The following is an 18488-nucleotide window of genomic DNA, read 5'->3' on the forward strand; positions in this document are numbered from 1 at the left end:
AACCGGGGAAGATCCCCCCCCCCATCCCAGCCAAGTCCACCAGCCTTGGAGATGCGACTGGAAAGTCAGGGCACCTCGGAGCATCTTGCTTATTTTCTCTCTCTCTTTTCTTCCCACTCTTTTCTCATTAGAGGAGACAAGATTGAAGCTGCATTCAATCGTGCATTGTTTAGGGAGGAACTCTGGGGGTGTTGGGTTGTGCCTTTTTTTTTTAAAGGAAGGGATGGGGGCAGCTGCCGGGAGGATCAATCGGAGCCGAAGACAGAGAGCTGTCGCTTCGGGTTTGCTGGCCAAGACCGATGGCCCCCAAAGGGCATGGACGGGGCCAGCCTGGCCTCATCCTCGGAGGGTTTGATCTGCCCTGCGACAAGGCCTCTGCAGCCCACCTTTCCTCATCAGGCAGCCGGGTAAGTTCTTTTGCTTCTTAGCGAGGGAGGTCTGCAGATCTGGCTAAAAAGGGGGCCGTAGCTTGCTGCTGGTGTTCCAGCAATTTGGGGGCGGAATTGGGAATGAGAGGGTCAAATGGACAACGAAGCTATTCAGGGCAGATCAAAGAAAGCGCCTCTTCACGCCGCGCAAGGATGAGCTATGGAACTCGCTTCCTCAGGAGGCAGCGGTGACCTCTATGGCTTTAAAAGAAGACTGGACAAATTCTAAGTTGCCGATGGCTACTAGCCATGATGGCTGTGCTCTGCGCAATGCTTCTGAATACCAGTTGCTGGCAACCATAGGGTTCTTGTGCTTGCTGGTTTCCCACAGGCATCTGGTTGGCCACTGTGAGAACAGGCTTTCGACCAGGCCCCTAATTGCTCTTACATGCTAAGGACGCGCCTGTAACAATTTTGGCTTTACAAAGACTCAACGAGCCAACAGAGCAGCTCAGATCAACGGGAATTTGGCCTTCACAGTCTTGGGAGACGTGATGAGCGCCCCGCGCGCTTGCTTTGCGCCAAGCCGGGCACCTGGAATCATTTCCCGGTTCTTGACAAATGCAGCAGGGAAACTGGGGTGTAGGATAGATGGCTGGAGAGCCAGAGAGTCCCCTTGACATTAAGTGAAACAGGGAAAGGTGTCCTCTGATCTTGACATCCTGCAAGAACTTTGAATGAAGGCGCAGACCCGGGCTTTATGCATCCACGGGACCTGGCAGGCGCTGCAGCGCGGAAAGAGGCGCCGCGCACTTATGCACCTCGGTGGGAAAGCGGTGCAGCTTCACCTCTTCAGCCTCCCCCCCGCCCCGCAGGCTCCAGCACAAAGGACAGATGCTTCTGTGATCTGGATCTCTAAGGGGCAGCCCTATCTGGGAAGTAGAAAAGACGCTTCTTCTTTTTTTTAAGGACCAGTATTGAGAAAATCCTGTAGCTTTCCCCGCTAATGTCACTCGTTAGCCATTCTTATGGGCACCACTGGGGCTAGGAAGGTGATTTGAGATAGAGCCTCTTAGCGGGACGAAGCCGGGGTCTAAGTATTCTAAATAAATAAGTGCAAAAAACGGGGGACGGAGAGGACAGAACTCAGCAAGTTCAGTGAGTACGGAACTGGGCTATTAGGAGAGAGGATGGGGTGTGCGGAATGGACCCGCATGTTTCTGGTCCCGCTTGGATTGAACAGGAAAAGAAAAACCGACTGTGCCTTAGGGTTCAAAACTTGTCGTTCAGCCTGAGTTTCTTGTCACCGTCTAAGATGGCCTTTCGCTCGTCGCTTGTGGCCTTCGGGTCTTCTCTCCGCAGGCCATGTCTTTGTGGTCTTTTCGTTGAGGGACATGATAATAATAATAATAATAATAATAATAATAATAATAATAATACAAAAGCAAGTGCAATAAACCTCTACAATATGCAGTAAAAGCGAGATACAATGGGGGGGGGGAGTCACCAAGCTGCTTACATGAACTTATCAGCGTTCAATTCCCTTACCGCTACTGTTGCCACAAATGCAACTTAAGACCTTCGCCCACGCAAGAGCACGTGTGTCGTGTAATTTCCTAACTTTATGTTCAATAAAGCAGACGCAAATTAGCTGGAAGGTGACTTCAAAACGCGGCTTGGGAAGCCGCGGCATTTGCTTCGCTAATCCCACCAGGAGAGCTGTTCCACTGCCGTTGCCGGTTCCTTGAAGGAATTTTGCCGGCTGCACCCGAGATAAATTTGCTGAGCAATTGCCGCCTTCGAAGCAAATCTCTGCAAAAGAGATGCGTGGCTGCGGCGTCATCCCACCCAGAACTTGGCTGCAAATGTTTAGGAAAGCGTCGCAAACCAAGGGCATTAGAAAACCTTGCAAACTTCATGGGTGCATATTATTAATATTTGCTAATAAGAATCACTAGTATTCGTTGTATTAGCGGTGCAGAGTTGGTAGTAGAAACTTTCCCCCTGTCGAAAGCTGTGTGGAATGGGGCGGGTTGTGTAGTTACTAAGCCTTCCCCGGGACTCACCCTACTCACTACCTCCAAGCTAAGGTAGCTGGAAGTCCGGCCCGCGTAAATGGAGATGGGGCCGGAATCGACAAGCTACAATCCGCGTACTAAAGTGAGAGGGAAGAAGCACAGATTGCAGGGCAGCTCATGGGCGCCTCGCCCCATTGCTACCTGTGAGTGATATTTGGGAGTTAGCAAGCAAAGGCTTTCATCTCCCTGTCTTCGCCTCTCTCTTTAATATTGACTGAAATGGCAGTCCCGCTTCTCCTGGAGCGACAGGACCCAACTCCGTCGGACTGAAGTAGCTCTGCTTCGCCGTTGCCCACGGAGGGAACTTCCACACCCCAGAAGGGTTATTTCAGGGGGTGACGGGGAGAGACGCGTGGCTTGCCGCCTGCGGCTTCCAATCCACAAAACACCTAGCCATCCTCTTTGGGGCGGCAGAAGCAACCCAGTTGGTTTATTCCATGTACATCGCGCTTGTCCTCCAAGTAGCTGAGGGGTGATCCATAGAGGCACCCCCTCCCCCAGCCTCCCCTCATTTAATCCTCCGAACAACCCTGCGATGTAGCTTTGGGAGAGAAAGATTGGCCCAAGGCCACCTAGGGAGCGTCGAGCTGAGTGTTCCTGCCTGACCTTCTGTAAACCAGATGTTGACAGACTTCAGGCTGGTGGGATCTGCTTAGAGTTTTTAAACCCGCAGATACGCCAACCGGAGCCAGGAAACTAGAGGCAACCCCCCACAGCACCTTGGGACCCGCTGCTTCTGAAAGTGCAAATTCCTCCCACCAGGTAACAACCTTTGTAGCTTCGTGATAGAGCACCCGCTTTACAGGTCGTGGGTTCAATCCGGGTAGGCCTGGAACTTCTGGCGATCTGGAGAGCGCCTGCCTGTCAGTGTAGACAATAATGACCTCGATATACCAGTGGTCTGGCTTGGTATAAGGCAGATTCCCAGGTTGCTGATTTAGAAAGGGCTGACTGAAGTGAATTAACTGCTTTGTTGTTACCAAGAAGTCTTATTACCTAACAGATCTTTCTGCGCGCCCCTGTTCTGAATCACTATTACAGAGCTAACCTGTGGCGACCCTAAGCCCTCTTACCTGGGAGTAAACCCCACTGAATTCAATGGCGGGGGGGGGGCTCATTTCTGAGTAGACCTGTCTAGGATTGCCTTAACCGTGCTCAGTAGGGGCGGGCTTATTCCCAGGTCTCAGGTCTCCTGGCACAAAGTCCTGCATCGCTCCCGGAGCCAGTCCAAGCAGCGCCTTCTGCTTCCAATGAGACGCCTGGTTTTCCAAATCCAGGCGGGGCGGGTAGGGTCCCGGTGGGCTGCTCTTGGGTTACCTGCGAGGCGAGTCTCCCCCTCCCGAGACAGGAGAGGTCCGTCCCAGCAGCGCTTTCCTCCTCCTCCTCCTCCCCTCCCCTTTCATCGCGGACCCTCTCAGGCGCCAATCGCAGCGCTTTCGGCCCCCGGTTTTAAATATGCAGCGGAGACGTCAGCAGGCGCACCCCCCAGCGAAGGTGGCTGGCCAATATCTATATAAATCTGTGCAAGGCAGAGAATAGTTTAAAGGGGTGTACGCGAAGGATGATCCCAAAGGGTGAGAGAAGGAGCGTCCGAGCGCAGACGGTTTTTGACAGCTCGGCAGAGAAGGGGCAACGCGGAGGGGGATGAAGAAGAAGCCTCTTCAGAGTCCTCACCCCACGCGCGAGCAGCCTGGGCGGTCAAATCCTCTTTGGATGCCGAGGGGCTGACCGTCGAGGATGGGGCTCGTGGTGCTTGCAAGTGGGTCCGAGGGACCCCGATCCCAGGCACGCCGGTTCTGAGCAGAATGGCCCCCTCTCGCTCCCTGGTCGCAAAAGGAAACGACGGTGCGCTGTAGTTTCCCCGATCCTTTCAAAGTCGGTTGCGATTCTTTCAGAGGCGCAGTGGAAACGGGAAGAGACCCCCGCCGAGGTGAGAGCAAAGTGGATGCGCTGTTGGGTTTCCTTTTATGTTTTGTGGGGGGGGGGCGGGGGGAGACGCACCAGGAGAGATGTCTTGGAGGTCTCCTTGACACCTCCCTCCCGGTTTGAATCTCAGGTTTTGCGCGGGCTCACCCGCTTTGGATCGCAAGCTTTGCGCAAGATTCCTTTGGGGACTTTAATGGATGGGTGGCGAGGAAAAGCATCTTTGAATAAAAAGTGGCATTTTGGGGATGGGTTGGCTTCTTTGCTTCCAGTATGGTGAGTTGAGCCCACCTCTATGGGAATCCTAATCCGGAGTAGGATGCCCTGGCATCTGGTAGCAGATTTCCCCTCTCCCATATTCCCTTTCTCTCTCCCTCTCCAGCTGAAGCCACAGTCGGCCAGTGAATTCCGCCGGACGATGCTGCCCAGCCCGAGCACGAAGATGCTGCCGCCGATGGCAACCTCTGAGGATGCGCTCTCCTGGCTGGAGGCTGCGCTGGCCACCTGCCTGGCGGTGGCCTTCCTGCTGGCGCTGGCGCGGCACCTGTGGGCGCTGCGCTGGAGCCTGAGCCGAGACCGCGCCAGCGCCCTGCCACTGCCCAAGGGCTCCATGGGTTGGCCCTTCTTCGGCGAGACGCTGCATTGGCTGGTCCAGGTGAGCATTGGGGCGACGGCGGCCAGGGCAGGGCGGGGCAGGTATAAAGGACGAGCCTCCTGGGCTTAGCGCAGCCGGGGCCGCGGGCGGGGGCTCAGCCCAGAGGCACTCTGCACATGATCAGGGCGCCGAAAAAGAGTTCTAGCGAGGGTGTCCCGCTCAAAGGAAGGCCCTACCGCTAGTCGCCCATTTCTCAGATTGGGAAAACAAAAGCCCTCGAGCTGGAGGGGACGGGGCTGGGCAAATCAGGGGTAGCTCAGTCGGTAGAGCATGAGACTCTTAATCTCCTGGTCGTGGGTTCCGACGTTGCAGGGAATCTGACTACATGACCTTTGTGGTCCCCTCCTACTCTACAATTGCATGATTTTAGGACGCATTTGCCCAGCTGTCAGTTCAGTGGGATTTATTCCCAAGCAGGTGCGCCTAAGGCTGTATCACTTCCAGAGGTGTTCCTCAATGCAGGGAGGAAAAGCACTTTTGTGAGGCTCAGAGACACACTTCACATGTCCCAGGGTTGAAGTTTAGGAATCATAATAAACCGATTCCCCACTCTGAGCCCGCTCGGAGGCGATCTCGGGCCGATGGTGCTCTTTCTGGGGGGCCAGAGTATGTTTGACACAAAGAAGCAGCTGCGAGGACTCAGCCCAGTGGGAAGTCACTACCTCAGAGACACCGTCGACTTTCTTCGCAAACTGTCTGCGAAGCTTGAGCCCAGGCCTCGGTCTCCATCCCTCTCTTTATCTGACTGGCTGTGCAGGGTTCCAGCTTCCACAGCTCCAGGCGGCAGAGATACGGCGCCGTGTTCAAGACGCACCTGCTGGGCAAGCCGGTGATCCGCGTGAGCGGCGCCGACAACGTGCGCAAGATCCTGTTGGGAGAGCACAGCCTGGTCAGCGCCCAGTGGCCGCTCAGCACCCAGATCCTGCTGGGCTCGCACACCCTCCTCAACGCCAGCGCCGAGGCGCACCGCCAGCGCAGGAAGGTAGGGGGCTGAGGGGCGCGTCGCTGGGGAGGGAAACCTTGGGCGCCGAGCCTAGGCGCCCTCTGGGGAAGCTCGCTGGCATTCATCTCCCCCTTACAGGTGTTGTTGGGCCCCCACTCCCACCAGCTTCAACCAGCACGGCCAATGAGGAGGAACCATGAGATATGCGGTCCAGCAATATCTAGGGGTGGGGAGCCCTACAGCTAAAAGCTGGCTGTGGAAGTTTGTGCTAGGCGCTGTCGCAGATTCCAGTAGCCACTCCGCGCAAAGGTTTAGGACCCGCGCCTTACTTGGTTGCTGCTGGGACTATACCACTTAGGGCTACTGCTGGTGGCCGGGGTTGCAACCCCCCATTCTTACATTCTCTCTCTCTCTCTCTCTCTCTCTCTCTCTCTCTCTCTCTCTCTCTCTCTCTCTCTCTCTCTCTCTCTCTCTCTCATATATATATATAACTGAACACAGGTAACGTCCCCCAGCTTAGGAAAGTTTCCCCACCCCAGAGCTCAGCATTCAAACACGCGCAAAGTGGTATAGTCCGGGGAAGAATCTTGGCGGTTCTGGTGTTTCTACAGACTGGCCCATTCAAGAGACCAGAATGGGGTAAAGAATTGGAGGACTTGTGAAGGGGGAAAATGGCTCTGGGGCTTTGGGGCACGATGTCCCTAGTAGCGACCGCTCCCCCAATTAATTTTACATAGCCCACCGCGATTCTCTCCCTTCTCTTTTCGCCGCGTCAGATCCTGGTCAGAGTCTTCAGCCGCGCCGCCCTGGAGAGCTACCTGCCCCGCATCCAGAAGGTGGTGCGCTGGGAGCTGCGCGGCTGGTGCCAGCAGCCGGGCCCCGTCGCCGTCTATTCTTCCGCCAAGACCTTGACCTTCCGCATCGCCGCGCGGATCCTGCTGGGACTCAGCCTGGAGGAGAAGCAGTTCAAGGAGCTGGCTCGGACCTTTGAGCAGCTGGTGGAGAATCTCTTCTCCTTGCCGCTCAACATTCCCTTCAGCGGGCTGCGGAAGGTAGGGCTGCGTGCGCAGGTTTGTGTGTCCCCACCCTCATCGCCACCCAAAGAACAAACTCCGACCATGATCACTTACCATGATCCGTTCTGAAGTCCCGCTAATGCCACTGATGAGCGCAGAATCCTAGAACCCCTGGTCTAAAGTGTGTTTATGGCTGTATCCCTACCCTTTACATCGGATAGACCTTATTTCTGACTATAATTCACATCTTTCTAGGCCGCCTTTCAAGACTATGGGTGTCCCAAGGCGGCTTTCCTCAATAGCAAGTATTAAAGTGAGTGAAAGACCCCTTTCTGGCCTATTTGGGGGTCGGAGGTGGGGTGAGGTTCTGGCTTTGAGCTCTCGGGAGCCCCATCCTCTATTCAGACCAAGCAGCTGGAATAATTTTCTGCTGGAAAGGTATTCTGCACCTGCTCAGAGATGCAGCTCTTGCGTATTTGTTTGTGTAGGCTATTTTAACGCCCCCTTTCCCCCCAAGCAGGACGCAATTAAGTTTTATAGCACAAATGAGACAGCAACCAACCTTTAAAGGCACAAAATCCCAATTAAAACAAAATAACTAGCTGCCTATTCTAAAGCCTTTGAAAGGAAGGTTTTATTTTAAATGGATTTAATATTCACACGCGTTGCAACATTATATGTTCAGTTGCACATTGACTCTAATATAGAATGAACGGTGCGAAATTCAGTTGGAAAAGTCTGAATTGCCCAAGGTGTCCAGCTTAAATGGGACAAACTCCGGCATTTGTCGCATTGTGCTGGAACACTGATCGCAACGCATAGGGGGCCACCACAAAAAAGGCTCTTTCTGCCTGACAAGCGGCAGAACCGCAAATTGGTTCTCATTCCCAGATCGGAAAGGTCAGGGGGGAGCGCTGCCTGGACCTGAGCAGAGCCTTGTATTTAGCCCCCAAACGACTCGGAACCCATCGGAGCCCATAAAGAACAGGCGCCAGTTCTAACCTGAGCGACAGGCTACTGGGCAGGCTGAGCTCTTTACTGGTCCAGATTCAAAGCCTGGTCGAAGCCATCCGGTTCCTTGCAACGGAGCAGTTTCTGCGGCTTCTGCTCAAGACCTTTATTGGCTGTGAAGGGATTTTGGCGGCGCCCGTGGACGCGGGTCGCGCAGTGCCGACCGCCTCTCCTCTAAAACTAGGTCCCTTTGAATTCAATGCGCCTTGGTCTCTTTGAATTCCCTGGGTCTTACTCCCAGGTCAACAGAGATTTACGACTGCAGCCTAAGGACCCCGTTGAATTTAACAGGACTTACTTCTGAGTAGGGACACAGGTGGCGCTGTGGGTTAAAGCCTCAGCGCCTAGGACTTGCCGATCTAAAGGTCGGCGGTTCGAATCCCTGCTGCGGGGTGCGCTCCCACTGCTCGGTCCCAGCGCCTGCCAACCTAGCAGTTCGAAAGCACCCCCGGGTGCAAGTAGATAAATAGGGACCGCTTACCAGCGGGAAGGTAAACGGCGTTTCCGTGTGCGGCTCTGGCTTGCCAGAGCAGCGATGTCACGCTGGCCACGTGACCCGGAAGTGTCTCCGGACAGCGCTGGCCCCTGGCCTCTTAAGTGAGATGGGCGCACAACCCCAGAGTCTGTCAAGACTGGCCCATACGGGCAGGGGTACCTTTACCTTTACCTTACTTCTGAGTAGACCTGCACCAAGTTTCACTGCTCACTGGGGCTTATTTATTGATTTCCCAGGTCCATAGGATCGCAGCCTAAGGCTGTCTCATCACACCCACACCCAAGCGAGTTTCGTAGAAATCCATTGGGTTCCCCCGACAAGTAAAGCAATAATCCAAAACAGCATTCTTTGAGTTGGAAGCAAATCCCATTTGAACTCTTTCCTTCAGAGTTAAGAGGATCGCATTCGCATTGCATAAAAGGCAGGAACAAGTTGTGTCCTGCGGTGTAAAGGCATCGTCAATGCAGAGTGCCTTTGTACGGTCACGGTGGCTGCCTGGTGGCGGAGGAAAAGGCATTGAGATTTCCTCGAATATCTTCCCCTTTCTCCTTTTTTTGCTTCCAGAAAGTCGTTCATGCCTGATCCATTTAAACACTGTCTCATCCGTGCTCCCATTGCACCGTCTGCGACGCCTTACAATTTAAGGATTTAAACGATTCCCTTCCTGGTATAATTGGGGATTGTTCACATAAACACACGCAAGTCTAGCGCAAGTTTGGGCCAGGTGTGGTGCCATTCATTTGGCCTTTTCTTTAGCAACCAGTGGACTTTCAGGATCTCGGATTCCTCCACCCCCACCGTTGGAGTTCCCGGCTTCCTCTTATTATTCACCTCTTCAAAATTTGGCAGCTCAGCGGCTGAAGGCTTTGTAGTCTTCGGGATTTCCTTTCTCACTGCACTGATTATGGGTTTCGTTGGGCTGGATTGACAGGAACTTTCCCCGTTTCAGCGAAGGCAGAGGATATATTAAGCGCCGCTTCTAATTATAATGAGCTCCTACCCGGGGAAGTACGGTAAAAGATTGCCTGAACGTTCCAAGCAATAAGCGGCTTCTGACTTCTTCGGCCTCCAAAGGCGCTAGACCTGTGTGTGTATGTGTCTGCGTCTGTGCCTTTCTCCTTAGCCATTGCTGTTTTTTCTCTGAACCCTTCAGGGAATAAAGGCCAGGAATCTGCTACACGAGTACATGGAGAAAGCCATCTCGGAGAAACTGAAGCAGAAGGATCCGGAGGCTCACAGCGACGCTCTGGATTTCATTATCAACAGTGCCAAGGAGCATGGCAAAGAATTTACCATGCAGGAGCTGAAGGTAACTTCCTTGAAGCCGCCTGGAGTGGCCACAGTTGTCCCCTAGCTCACACAACCAAACATGGTCCTTTCCAAAATGACCATGTAAAGAAGTAATAAATGTGTAAGTGCCTCTGACCATGTGCAAAGGTCATTTCAGTAGGTCCATCCCACACAGTCTACAAGCAGGACATTATCACAGGACTTCCAAGCACCTGATAAGACTCTCTTTCCAAGTTAGTTCCAACCATATTATAGAAATAATAACCACATATGATGAAATAATTATTTCCACTCTGGCATGATCTTTGCTCTGCATCTTTTCTGTGGCGTTCAGTTAACTCACATTGACTTTGAACCAGGCATGGATCAGGATCATGCCCATTTGTTTATTATGGTTGTATTATGCTTTTCCTTGGGGAATTTCGAAGTGGTTTCCTGGCAGTACACACAAAGCATCCTAGGAATTGTGGTTTTTCCACCTTTCACAAAACTACAATTCCCAGCACCCTTGACAAATTACAGCCTCCAGGATTCTTTGTGAGGGAGAAATGGGTTGCTGAGCTCTAGCACTGTGACAGCATCCTGTTACCTCAAGCCAATGAAAGTACTGCACCCAGAAGCCTTTGAGGTGACTATGGTCCTCTCCCACTTGCCACAGGGACAGATGGGTTTCATTGGGTGGGATTGACAGAAGGAGAACTTTCCTAATTTCCGCTAAGGAAGAGGATAAATTGAGTGCCGAATCTGGTGTCTGGAGATCTGATATGGCCTCCTGCACTTATCCTGAATAGAATCCAGGGCTTAGGGTTGCCATATTTCAAAAAGTAAAAACCAGGACACCCCAAGCTTTTTTGATGGCATTTTTGGCACAAGTTAACCCCCACTGACAGTTTTCCAGGATATTTGACTGATTTCCGAAAAACAATCCAGATGCAATTTTTGGATGCAAAATCCTGGACATGGCCTGGAAAATCAGGACTCATGGCATCCCTGCAAGGCTGGGTGTGGAGATTTTTGCAGCAAATGGTTTGAAGTGGGGTTTATTTGATTGCTCTACACCAGATCTCTTTTGCCACGTATCATATTGAACTGAATTATTATAAATAGCAGCCTTGAGCAGAAGCTATTTTTTTTCTTGAAAATAGGGCCAATTCAGTACAGTCCCAAACACACTTTTGGGGAAGAGGTAAAAAATCAGTTTCAAAGAAGTGAGACTTCTTCTGTGCCTCTGATCACCCATCAGGAACCACATCAATAGGAGGAATCTTTAAAGCACAGAATAGAGTTGGGGATTGTGCTGTTTTTATTTTAATTTTAAGTCATTCTTGTTTTGACAATTGAAATCGATTGGAATGGTCAGAGTAAGTGTTTCCAGGATCCAAACGATAAACAGAACCACATGAGCTGGTTGATGGGATTCCATATGACATAAGCAGCTGTCTAAACTAGAAAGGCCTCTTTCCAGACAAGGAAGTATGTGCCATGCCATGCTGACTCCGCTGTAATAGGTGGTGACTTCACTGAAGTCAACGATTACCCATCTGCATGGCTATTTTGGCAAATTGGCTTTGCTAGGATTGTGTGTGAATTGGTCTATTCTGTAAACCAGAGATGGGGAACCTGCAGCTTCCAGATGTTGTTGGACTCTCATCTTCCCCAGCCAGTGTGTCCAGAGATGATAGGACAGGCATCCCCAACCTTTGGCCTGCTAGATGTTTTGGCCTACAACTCCCATGATTCCTAGCTAACAGGACCAGTGGTCAGGGATGATGGGAACTGTAGTCTAAAACATCTGGATGGCCAAAGGTTGGGAAATCCTGTGATAGGAGGTGTCACCCAGCAACATCTGGAGGGCCACGAGTTCCCCACTTCTCCTGTGAATGCAAAAAGAGATTGATTGGAGTACACATAATTTTTGTATTTTCTTTTCAGCATAAAGAGAAACTTTTCAACATTTGTTGCTTAAACTAGGCTCCCTCAAACTCGGCCCCCCAGATGTTTCTGGCCTACAACTCCCATGATCCCTAGCTAGTAGGACCAGTGGTCAGGGATGATGGGAATTGTAGTCTCAAAACATCTGGAGGGCTGAGTTTGAGGAAGCCTGGCTTAAACAATGATATAAGAAAGATTGACATGGGGATCTGCTGCCCCTATGGATCCTGGCGCCTGAGGTGGTCAGCTCACTTGGCCTCATGGGTTGTCTGGCCCTGTACTCAAATTCCCATCAGCCTCAGCCAGAAGGCCAGGGATTACAGTCAGGGATGATGGGAGGTATAGTCCAACCAGAGGGTCACAGGTTAGACTCTGGATTTAATGGATGGAGAGGGGCTCTTGATACTGGATTTAATAGTCTTATGGAGGTAACGTGCATCCTTAGATGGTACCATCCTTAGATGGTAACATGCATCAATTCACTTAAAAATGCTGTAAGCCAGCTCTGCTGTGCTTGCTGCTCCCTCCTTCTGCTGAGTGAAGCCCAAGGCTTCTGCCCCAAGGTCCTAGGCCCAGCTGTACCACTGCTTGGATGTGTAACAAGTATGGACTGCACAAGCCTGTAAGGAATGATTCACTGTTGCAATTGGTAGCCCAAGGCAGTTGGGATGAGGAGCCATTTTTTAATAAGTGATTAACCCCTTACTGTAGCTCTGATCATGGTTGTAACTAAGGGGGACAGCTAGATCCTCAAATATTATTATTTATTATTTTATTATTTCTTTAAAAAAAACACAACTCAACAACTTTGGCTGTCCCACCTCAACAAAAATCCTGGCTACGCCCATGGATCTGATCACCAAAACTGTCACCTCAACAATTTCTTTCGGATGCTCATGTTTTCCTGGCCAGGTTGGAATCAAAAAATGATGCAAGTTTTCTGGTTCCCCCGAGCTTGAAAGCTCTAACAATGTTATACTTGAATTCTAATCACAATGTGTGTGCCTTCCTGACTTTGACGCACAAGTGGACTCTTAAACGGCTTGTGGGTGTCATGCCAAAAAAAGGGTATTTAATCTCTCTTCCAATGGCTTATCTTGCAGGAATCTGCAATTGAACTGATCTTTGCTGCTTTCTTCACCACCGCCAGTGCTACTACTTCCATGATCCTCCTGTTGCTGAAACACCCCTTGGTCATAAAAAAGATTCAGCAGGAGCTGGTGTCTCATGATCTCACTGGGCAGTGCCATTGCCCCGCTGCAGCAGGTTCTCTGAGAAACCATCAGTCTTGCCCAGAGACTCTGGTCATCCATGGAAAAGAGAACAAAGACAGGGATTCCAATCCACCTCTTCCTCCCAGGCTGGAAGGAGAACTAGACAGAGAGGCAAAGAGGGAAGTCAGAGTCCCTAAGTTGGGTCCCATTGCTAGAGCAGCCCAAGGAACTGTCCATGAGACTACAAACTGCCCTTGCTCAGCAGCCAAACAAGAAGAAGCAAGCCAAGTCCTTGGCGAGCTGGAAAGACATGAGCACTATTGTCAGTCTTACTTGACCCTGGAGAAGATGAGCCGCCTGCGGTACTTGGATTGTGTCATCAAGGAAGTGCTGCGTTTGCTGCCCCCAGTGTCCGGAGGCTATAGGACAGCCTTACAAACATTTGAACTGGATGTGAGTTGTGCGGCTTGCTGCGCGGCTTGCTTTTGTGGATGTGCATGGAATTTGGGCTGGGTTGAGTTGGGTTTCACAAGGCTAGTCTGACCACTTCATAGGGGCCATGGCAGCCACCTTTATAGGGACCTTGGGAGCCATGGGAAACACCCTCCTTTCCCAGTGATGCTATATCCTACTTGGGGACAGAAGAAGTTGCAAGAAACAACAGGGGCACTTGGGGTTCACAAGTTAGAAACCTAATGGCCCCTGGGGTTTGCTGTGAGAAAGTAGGATTGATAGAGTGCAGAAACTGGAATTGGGGGGGGGCAGGGAAGCATGGGAGAGATGCAATGAACAGGAGACCCCGGTAGTGGATAGCTAACTGGGATGGCTTGTGAGAATGAAAGCAATTGTGAAGAAGGTCCCATTAAGTTTCAGTGAATAAACCATAGAACTGATTACTGAGACAGGTGCCTCAAGAGATAGACAGCTGGGGATTGGTAGGGCGCAATTGTTGAGGTCTCGGGTGGCGCTGTGGTCTAAACCACTGAGCCTCTTGGGTTTGCCAATCAGAAGGTTGGCAGTTCAAATCCCCATGACGGGGTTCAGCTCCCATTGCTTGGTCCCAGCTCCTGCCAACCTAACAGTTTGAAAGCATGCCAAAAGTGCAAGTAGATAAATAGGTACCACTCTGGCAGGAAGGTAAATGGTGTTTCCGTGTGCTGCTCTGGTTTTGCCAGAAGCAGTTTAGTCATGCTGGCCACATGACCCAGAAAAACTGTCTGCGGACAAACGCCGGCTCCCTTGGCCTGTAAAGCGAGATGAGAGCAGCAACCCCAGAGTCTTCTGCGACTGGACTTAACTGTCAGGGGTCCTTTACCTTTACCTTTTACCAAAATGAATATGGCCACCCTGGATGTTCATTAGACTAATTAGCAGGATTGCTGCCATTACAAGTATTGCAATTGGAGCATCTATTGTGGAGACTAGTAGTCGGCAATGGAAGCTGTGCTTGAAGAATGCTTAAAGATTCATAAACTGAAAGATTGCTGCAAGTGTGTTCCCCACAAAGTACTTGATTTAACATCAGGGTTAAAAGGGACCTAACTCTCCATAGTTATAATTTTCTAGGTGATTCCGCCTCAAGCTGTGGCTCACAGAACTACCAAACTGCTCTTTTAATCAGCTCAGATACCATTTCAAGTAAACTTGATTGAAGGCATTAAACCCCCCCCCCCAAAAACATTCATGCCAAATCAATGACCTCTTGTGCAGGACATGGAGTACTAGTCTCATTTATATATTTAAATAAACTCCCAGAAAAGTGTGTGCTCTGGATCAAGCCTCATCTTGTTGTTGTTATAGCATCAAATAGAAGGTGCCATCCAGTATGTGTTTATTTAGCAAAATGTACATACGACTTGATTGTCACAAAACCTCAAAGCAATAAATAGCACAACATGCTTGCTAAGTTGCCTTTGGCTGCCTGCATATGTGCCGGTAGGAGAGAAAGTGTGATAATGTGCACCCGAAAGCTGTACACCCCTTGAAAATTAACATAGGCTGTTGACCCATCTAGTTGGGCTTCAAGCAGAGGTCTTCCCCAGCCCTGCTGCCTGAAATCACTTTTTAGTTATGCCTCACCGATAATGGGAGCTGTCACACTGCATAAGAATTAAATTATGTGCCAAATATTGTAAGCATTGCTGCAGAGTAGTCTTTAGGTGCTGTGTCAACGTAGATTTATTCTTGCCTGGCTCTTACACTGTTAGGATTAGCATGCTCTCAAGGTGTTGCAAGACCCACACCCTTCATCAAAGATAGAGGTCGATGTGGTGGGGGGAAATTAACAGGTTTTCTGTCAAATACTTGTTGCATACCCATTTCTATTCGACTGTTAAACGGGATTTTGAATACTTCAGTGTACATTCCCTGAAGTTGTGATTCACACATCACTGAAACCGTGGTATTTCTGCACCACCCATTATAGGTCTCTTAACATCTTAATAGGCTTGAGCTTCTGCTCAAGGGTAATGGTACGGGTGAGTTGAATTTGTGAAGCTTCCTCAAAGATGGGGGGTCTGTCCTTGTGGATGCTCTAGTCTAGAAGTCCCTTCCTTTCTCCTTCCCTTTGCAGGCTGCCCTCTGCAGGTTGCTGTCTCTGGTGCTGATTTTGTTCTGTCTCCCTTCTGCAGGGCTGCCAGATTCCCAAGGGCTGGAGCGTGATGTACAGTATTCGGGACACACATGAGACCGCCAGCATCTATCAGAGTCCACCAGACATGTTTGACCCCGAGCGGTTTTGGGTGCCACAGGAGGAACGGGAAGAGCACAAAGGAGCTGGCCCCGTCCGCTTTCACTATATCCCCTTTGGTGGGGGAGTCCGAAATTGCATAGGCAAAGAACTGGCCCAGATGGTCCTCAAGTTGCTTGCTATTGAACTGGTCAGCACAGCCCGCTGGGAGCTGGCCACAGCGCACTTCCCTAAGATGCAAACGGTGCCTATTGTGCACCCGGTGGATGGCTTGCAGCTCTATTTCCATCCTCTGAAGCAGGGAAGAGAAAGCAGCGGAACCAGCAAGACAGAGACTTGAGAACCATAGACTTCACATGCATTTCCAGCTGAGGATCATGGCAGAACATGTTTCCAGGACAAAACATCTGTCCTCTCCCAGTGTAGGTTTTTTCAGCTGGTGCAAGCCCATTCCCTGTTGGTTGGTTGGTTGTGAGAGGGGAAAGGATAAGTCCCTGTCTGTGGTCTTTAATGGGCTGTGTGTTTCCTATTAGCATCCATTCAGAGACATGCATCTTTCTTAGTTGCACTTTGTGTGTGTGTGTGTGTGTGTGTGTGTGTGTGTGGTGCCACTTTGGGATCCGGTTAGAGAAATCACGGTCCAGAGTTAGATGTCTCAGAAGGAATCCTAGGAAACATTGTTGTCAGTTTTCTATTAGGAGAAGCAAAGGATGTGTAGGTCAAGTAGGTCTTGTGTAGGTCAAGTAGAGGGTTTGTTACCTGAGAGTGCTCTGCATTGATAGTAGACCTAACCTGCTCCCGGAAGAGATTCTTCAGAGCTCCTCGCAGCTTAGGACAAGATCGCTCCTCTGTTATCACAATGTAGTGGTGGGTCTGTTTCTGATGGGAAGGAAAGTCAATCACCCACTTGCCTGCCAAATAGATATGCTGTAAGTATATCGCAAGGCAGGCATGGGAACTGTCAGATGAGTGGTGGTGAAGGAGGCAGGTGAAGGAGAAGATGGTATGTGAATACATATACCGGTCTACTCAGGTGGAGTTCAATGGCACTGACTCCCAGGTTAAGTGTGCCTGGGATTGCAGCCTGATTCATCTGCCAGACTGCATTTCTATGGGCTGGTCTTAATTTCACACCATTTAAAAATGCAGACTAGTTATGGATTTGGGATGCTAGGCTGTTAGGAGAAATAGGGGGAGGATTTCTTAGGTATGGTTTGCATCATGCATACATGTTATTCAATTTCTTATTTCTTCATACTTCATAGCTGAATGTATGAGCCAACTCCATTGAAAACATTGAGGTGATATATAGATCCTATTTCTCGCATTCTGACTTGTGATGGCTCCTTGGTAAATTCAAGGCATTAGACAATGATCATGCACTTAATCAAGCTTCACTTGGTCATTGGTCTGCTCAAGATGCTCTTTAGAAGCTCACACCAAACTGCCAACAGGGTACAGTTCCCACAATGATGGCACTCTGCCCCCCCAAACTCCCCCCATTAAAATAGCAGTGGTTGGGTTTAAATTAGTTCCAACTCACAAAGCAACTGGTTTGTAGATCGTGGCTTATGAGTACATACCTTTAATTCTGTACCCCCGTTCATTATAGGCCAATGCTGTGTATTGTATAAAATCTCTTATTCCTGAGAGGTGTCTCTGAAGTCCTCTGGAAATCTTTTGGCTCAAGAGTGCTTTTAGTGCTCCTCTCCAGCTGATTATGAAAGCACTTCATAGAAATGGGGGGGGGGGGATGTGAGTGAGTTTTGATGCTGGTGTGAGCCAAGGAAGAGTGGATAGTGAAACTGTAGAAGTGAAGCGGTATATGTGGTTAATTTCAGCCTGTGGACAGCTCCCATGCAAATGTCCAAGTGTGTAGGATGCTGCTTTAGTGACATGGGTTGGACAAGATGTCTTGGGAGCTTACAATATTGCAATAGCATCTTCCGTTTCTGATGGAGATCTGCTTAAAGCTACTGCTAGGAATTGCCACCTATGGATTAGAATCATAGAATCATAGAGTTGGAAGAGACCACAAGGGCCATCGAGTCCAACCCCCTGCCAAGCAGGAAACACCATCAGAGCACTCCTGACATATGGTTGTTTGCGGCATTTAGGATCATTTGAGAAGAAGAAAACCAGGCTGCTGGCTATGAATTAGAAACTCCGAAAGAAGATGATTTTTTTTAAAGGAAACATGCAGGCGGTATGAATCTGTGATGCAGGGCTGCAATGGGCATTCCTATTACTTGTAGACAGCAAGAAATACTGTCTTGGTAGGGACTTAGTTCTTGTTGTACACCTGTACACACTTCACGTTTCAGGTGCGGGTTACTTGATTAAATGCTAATCTATACAAAAACAAAGCAAAGCAAAAAACTGGCATGCCTGATAGAAAGCTAGCCTAGAACGCCTGTTTTTGACATGTCAATTTTCTGTGCACATGACTTTTTTTTGAATTGAGGAACTTTTCATCATGTGGGCTCCCCCTGCCAGCAGCCCGAAGTAGTGCAGTCCAGACACACGTTTGCCACCTCCTTGAGAACAAGGCCTTCCTAATAAGCAGCACTTCAAAGGTGTCCTTGTAATTCTGTCTTCCCTTAGGATGTATACACCTCAAGTAGCCTAGATGCATCAGATGTTGTATAGTGGCGTTGTATGTTCAACATTGTACTGTGGTGACCACCATGCTGCTACAGACTAGCAATAAACGTTTGAGGTAACTTTGCTGTAGAGAACATAGCCTCCAGGTGAAATTCTGTACAAGTTTTCACCAGGGACAAGATCTTTCAGGAATGAACCGTGTCAGAAAGATGTCCTGTCCAGTTTTGTTTATTAGAAAAGTTTGTCATGACACACTGAGTAGTTGAGAG

The 18488-nt window shown here is 50.0% G+C and overlaps 1 protein-coding gene across 3 annotated transcripts; it reads left to right on the forward strand.

Moving 5' to 3' along the window:
- The first annotated feature begins 5 nt into the window (after positions 1 to 5).
- CYP26C1 (cytochrome P450 family 26 subfamily C member 1) lies at positions 6 to 17359 on the forward strand. Of its 3 annotated transcripts, none has more exons than XM_081913267.1 (7): positions 6 to 407; positions 4752 to 5024; positions 5782 to 6006; positions 6744 to 7019; positions 9644 to 9799; positions 12816 to 13379; positions 15557 to 17359. In XM_081913267.1, the coding sequence occupies exons 1-7, from the start codon at positions 300 to 302 to the stop codon at positions 15953 to 15955; spliced, it is 2001 nt and encodes a 666-aa protein (XP_081769393.1). In that variant the 5' UTR covers positions 6 to 299; the 3' UTR covers positions 15956 to 17359. The 3 variants fall into 3 exon arrangements, with proteins under 3 accessions (XP_081769393.1, XP_081769395.1, XP_081769394.1); XM_081913269.1 differs by lacking the exon at positions 6 to 407 and adding an exon at positions 4108 to 4376; XM_081913268.1 differs by lacking the exon at positions 6 to 407 and adding an exon at positions 4237 to 4645.
- The last annotated feature ends 1129 nt before the right edge of the window (positions 17360 to 18488 follow it).

This window comes from Podarcis melisellensis (genome assembly GCF_964234715.1).
Source record: "Podarcis melisellensis genome assembly, chromosome: 5".
Classification (NCBI taxonomy): domain Eukaryota; kingdom Metazoa; phylum Chordata; class Lepidosauria; order Squamata; family Lacertidae; genus Podarcis; species Podarcis melisellensis.

Bases quoted from the DNA above. Each gene is read 5' to 3' on its own strand.
- CYP26C1 (XM_081913267.1), top strand. From the start codon at position 300: ATGGCCCCCAAAGGGCATGGACGGGGCCAGCCTGGCCTCATCCTCGGA. The intron at 7,020-9,643 runs GTAGGGCTGCGT...TGAACCCTTCAG, and splicing joins CCTTCAGCGGGCTGCGGAAG to GGAATAAAGGCCAGGAATCT. The intron at 9,800-12,815 runs GTAACTTCCTTG...CTTATCTTGCAG, and splicing joins TTACCATGCAGGAGCTGAAG to GAATCTGCAATTGAACTGAT.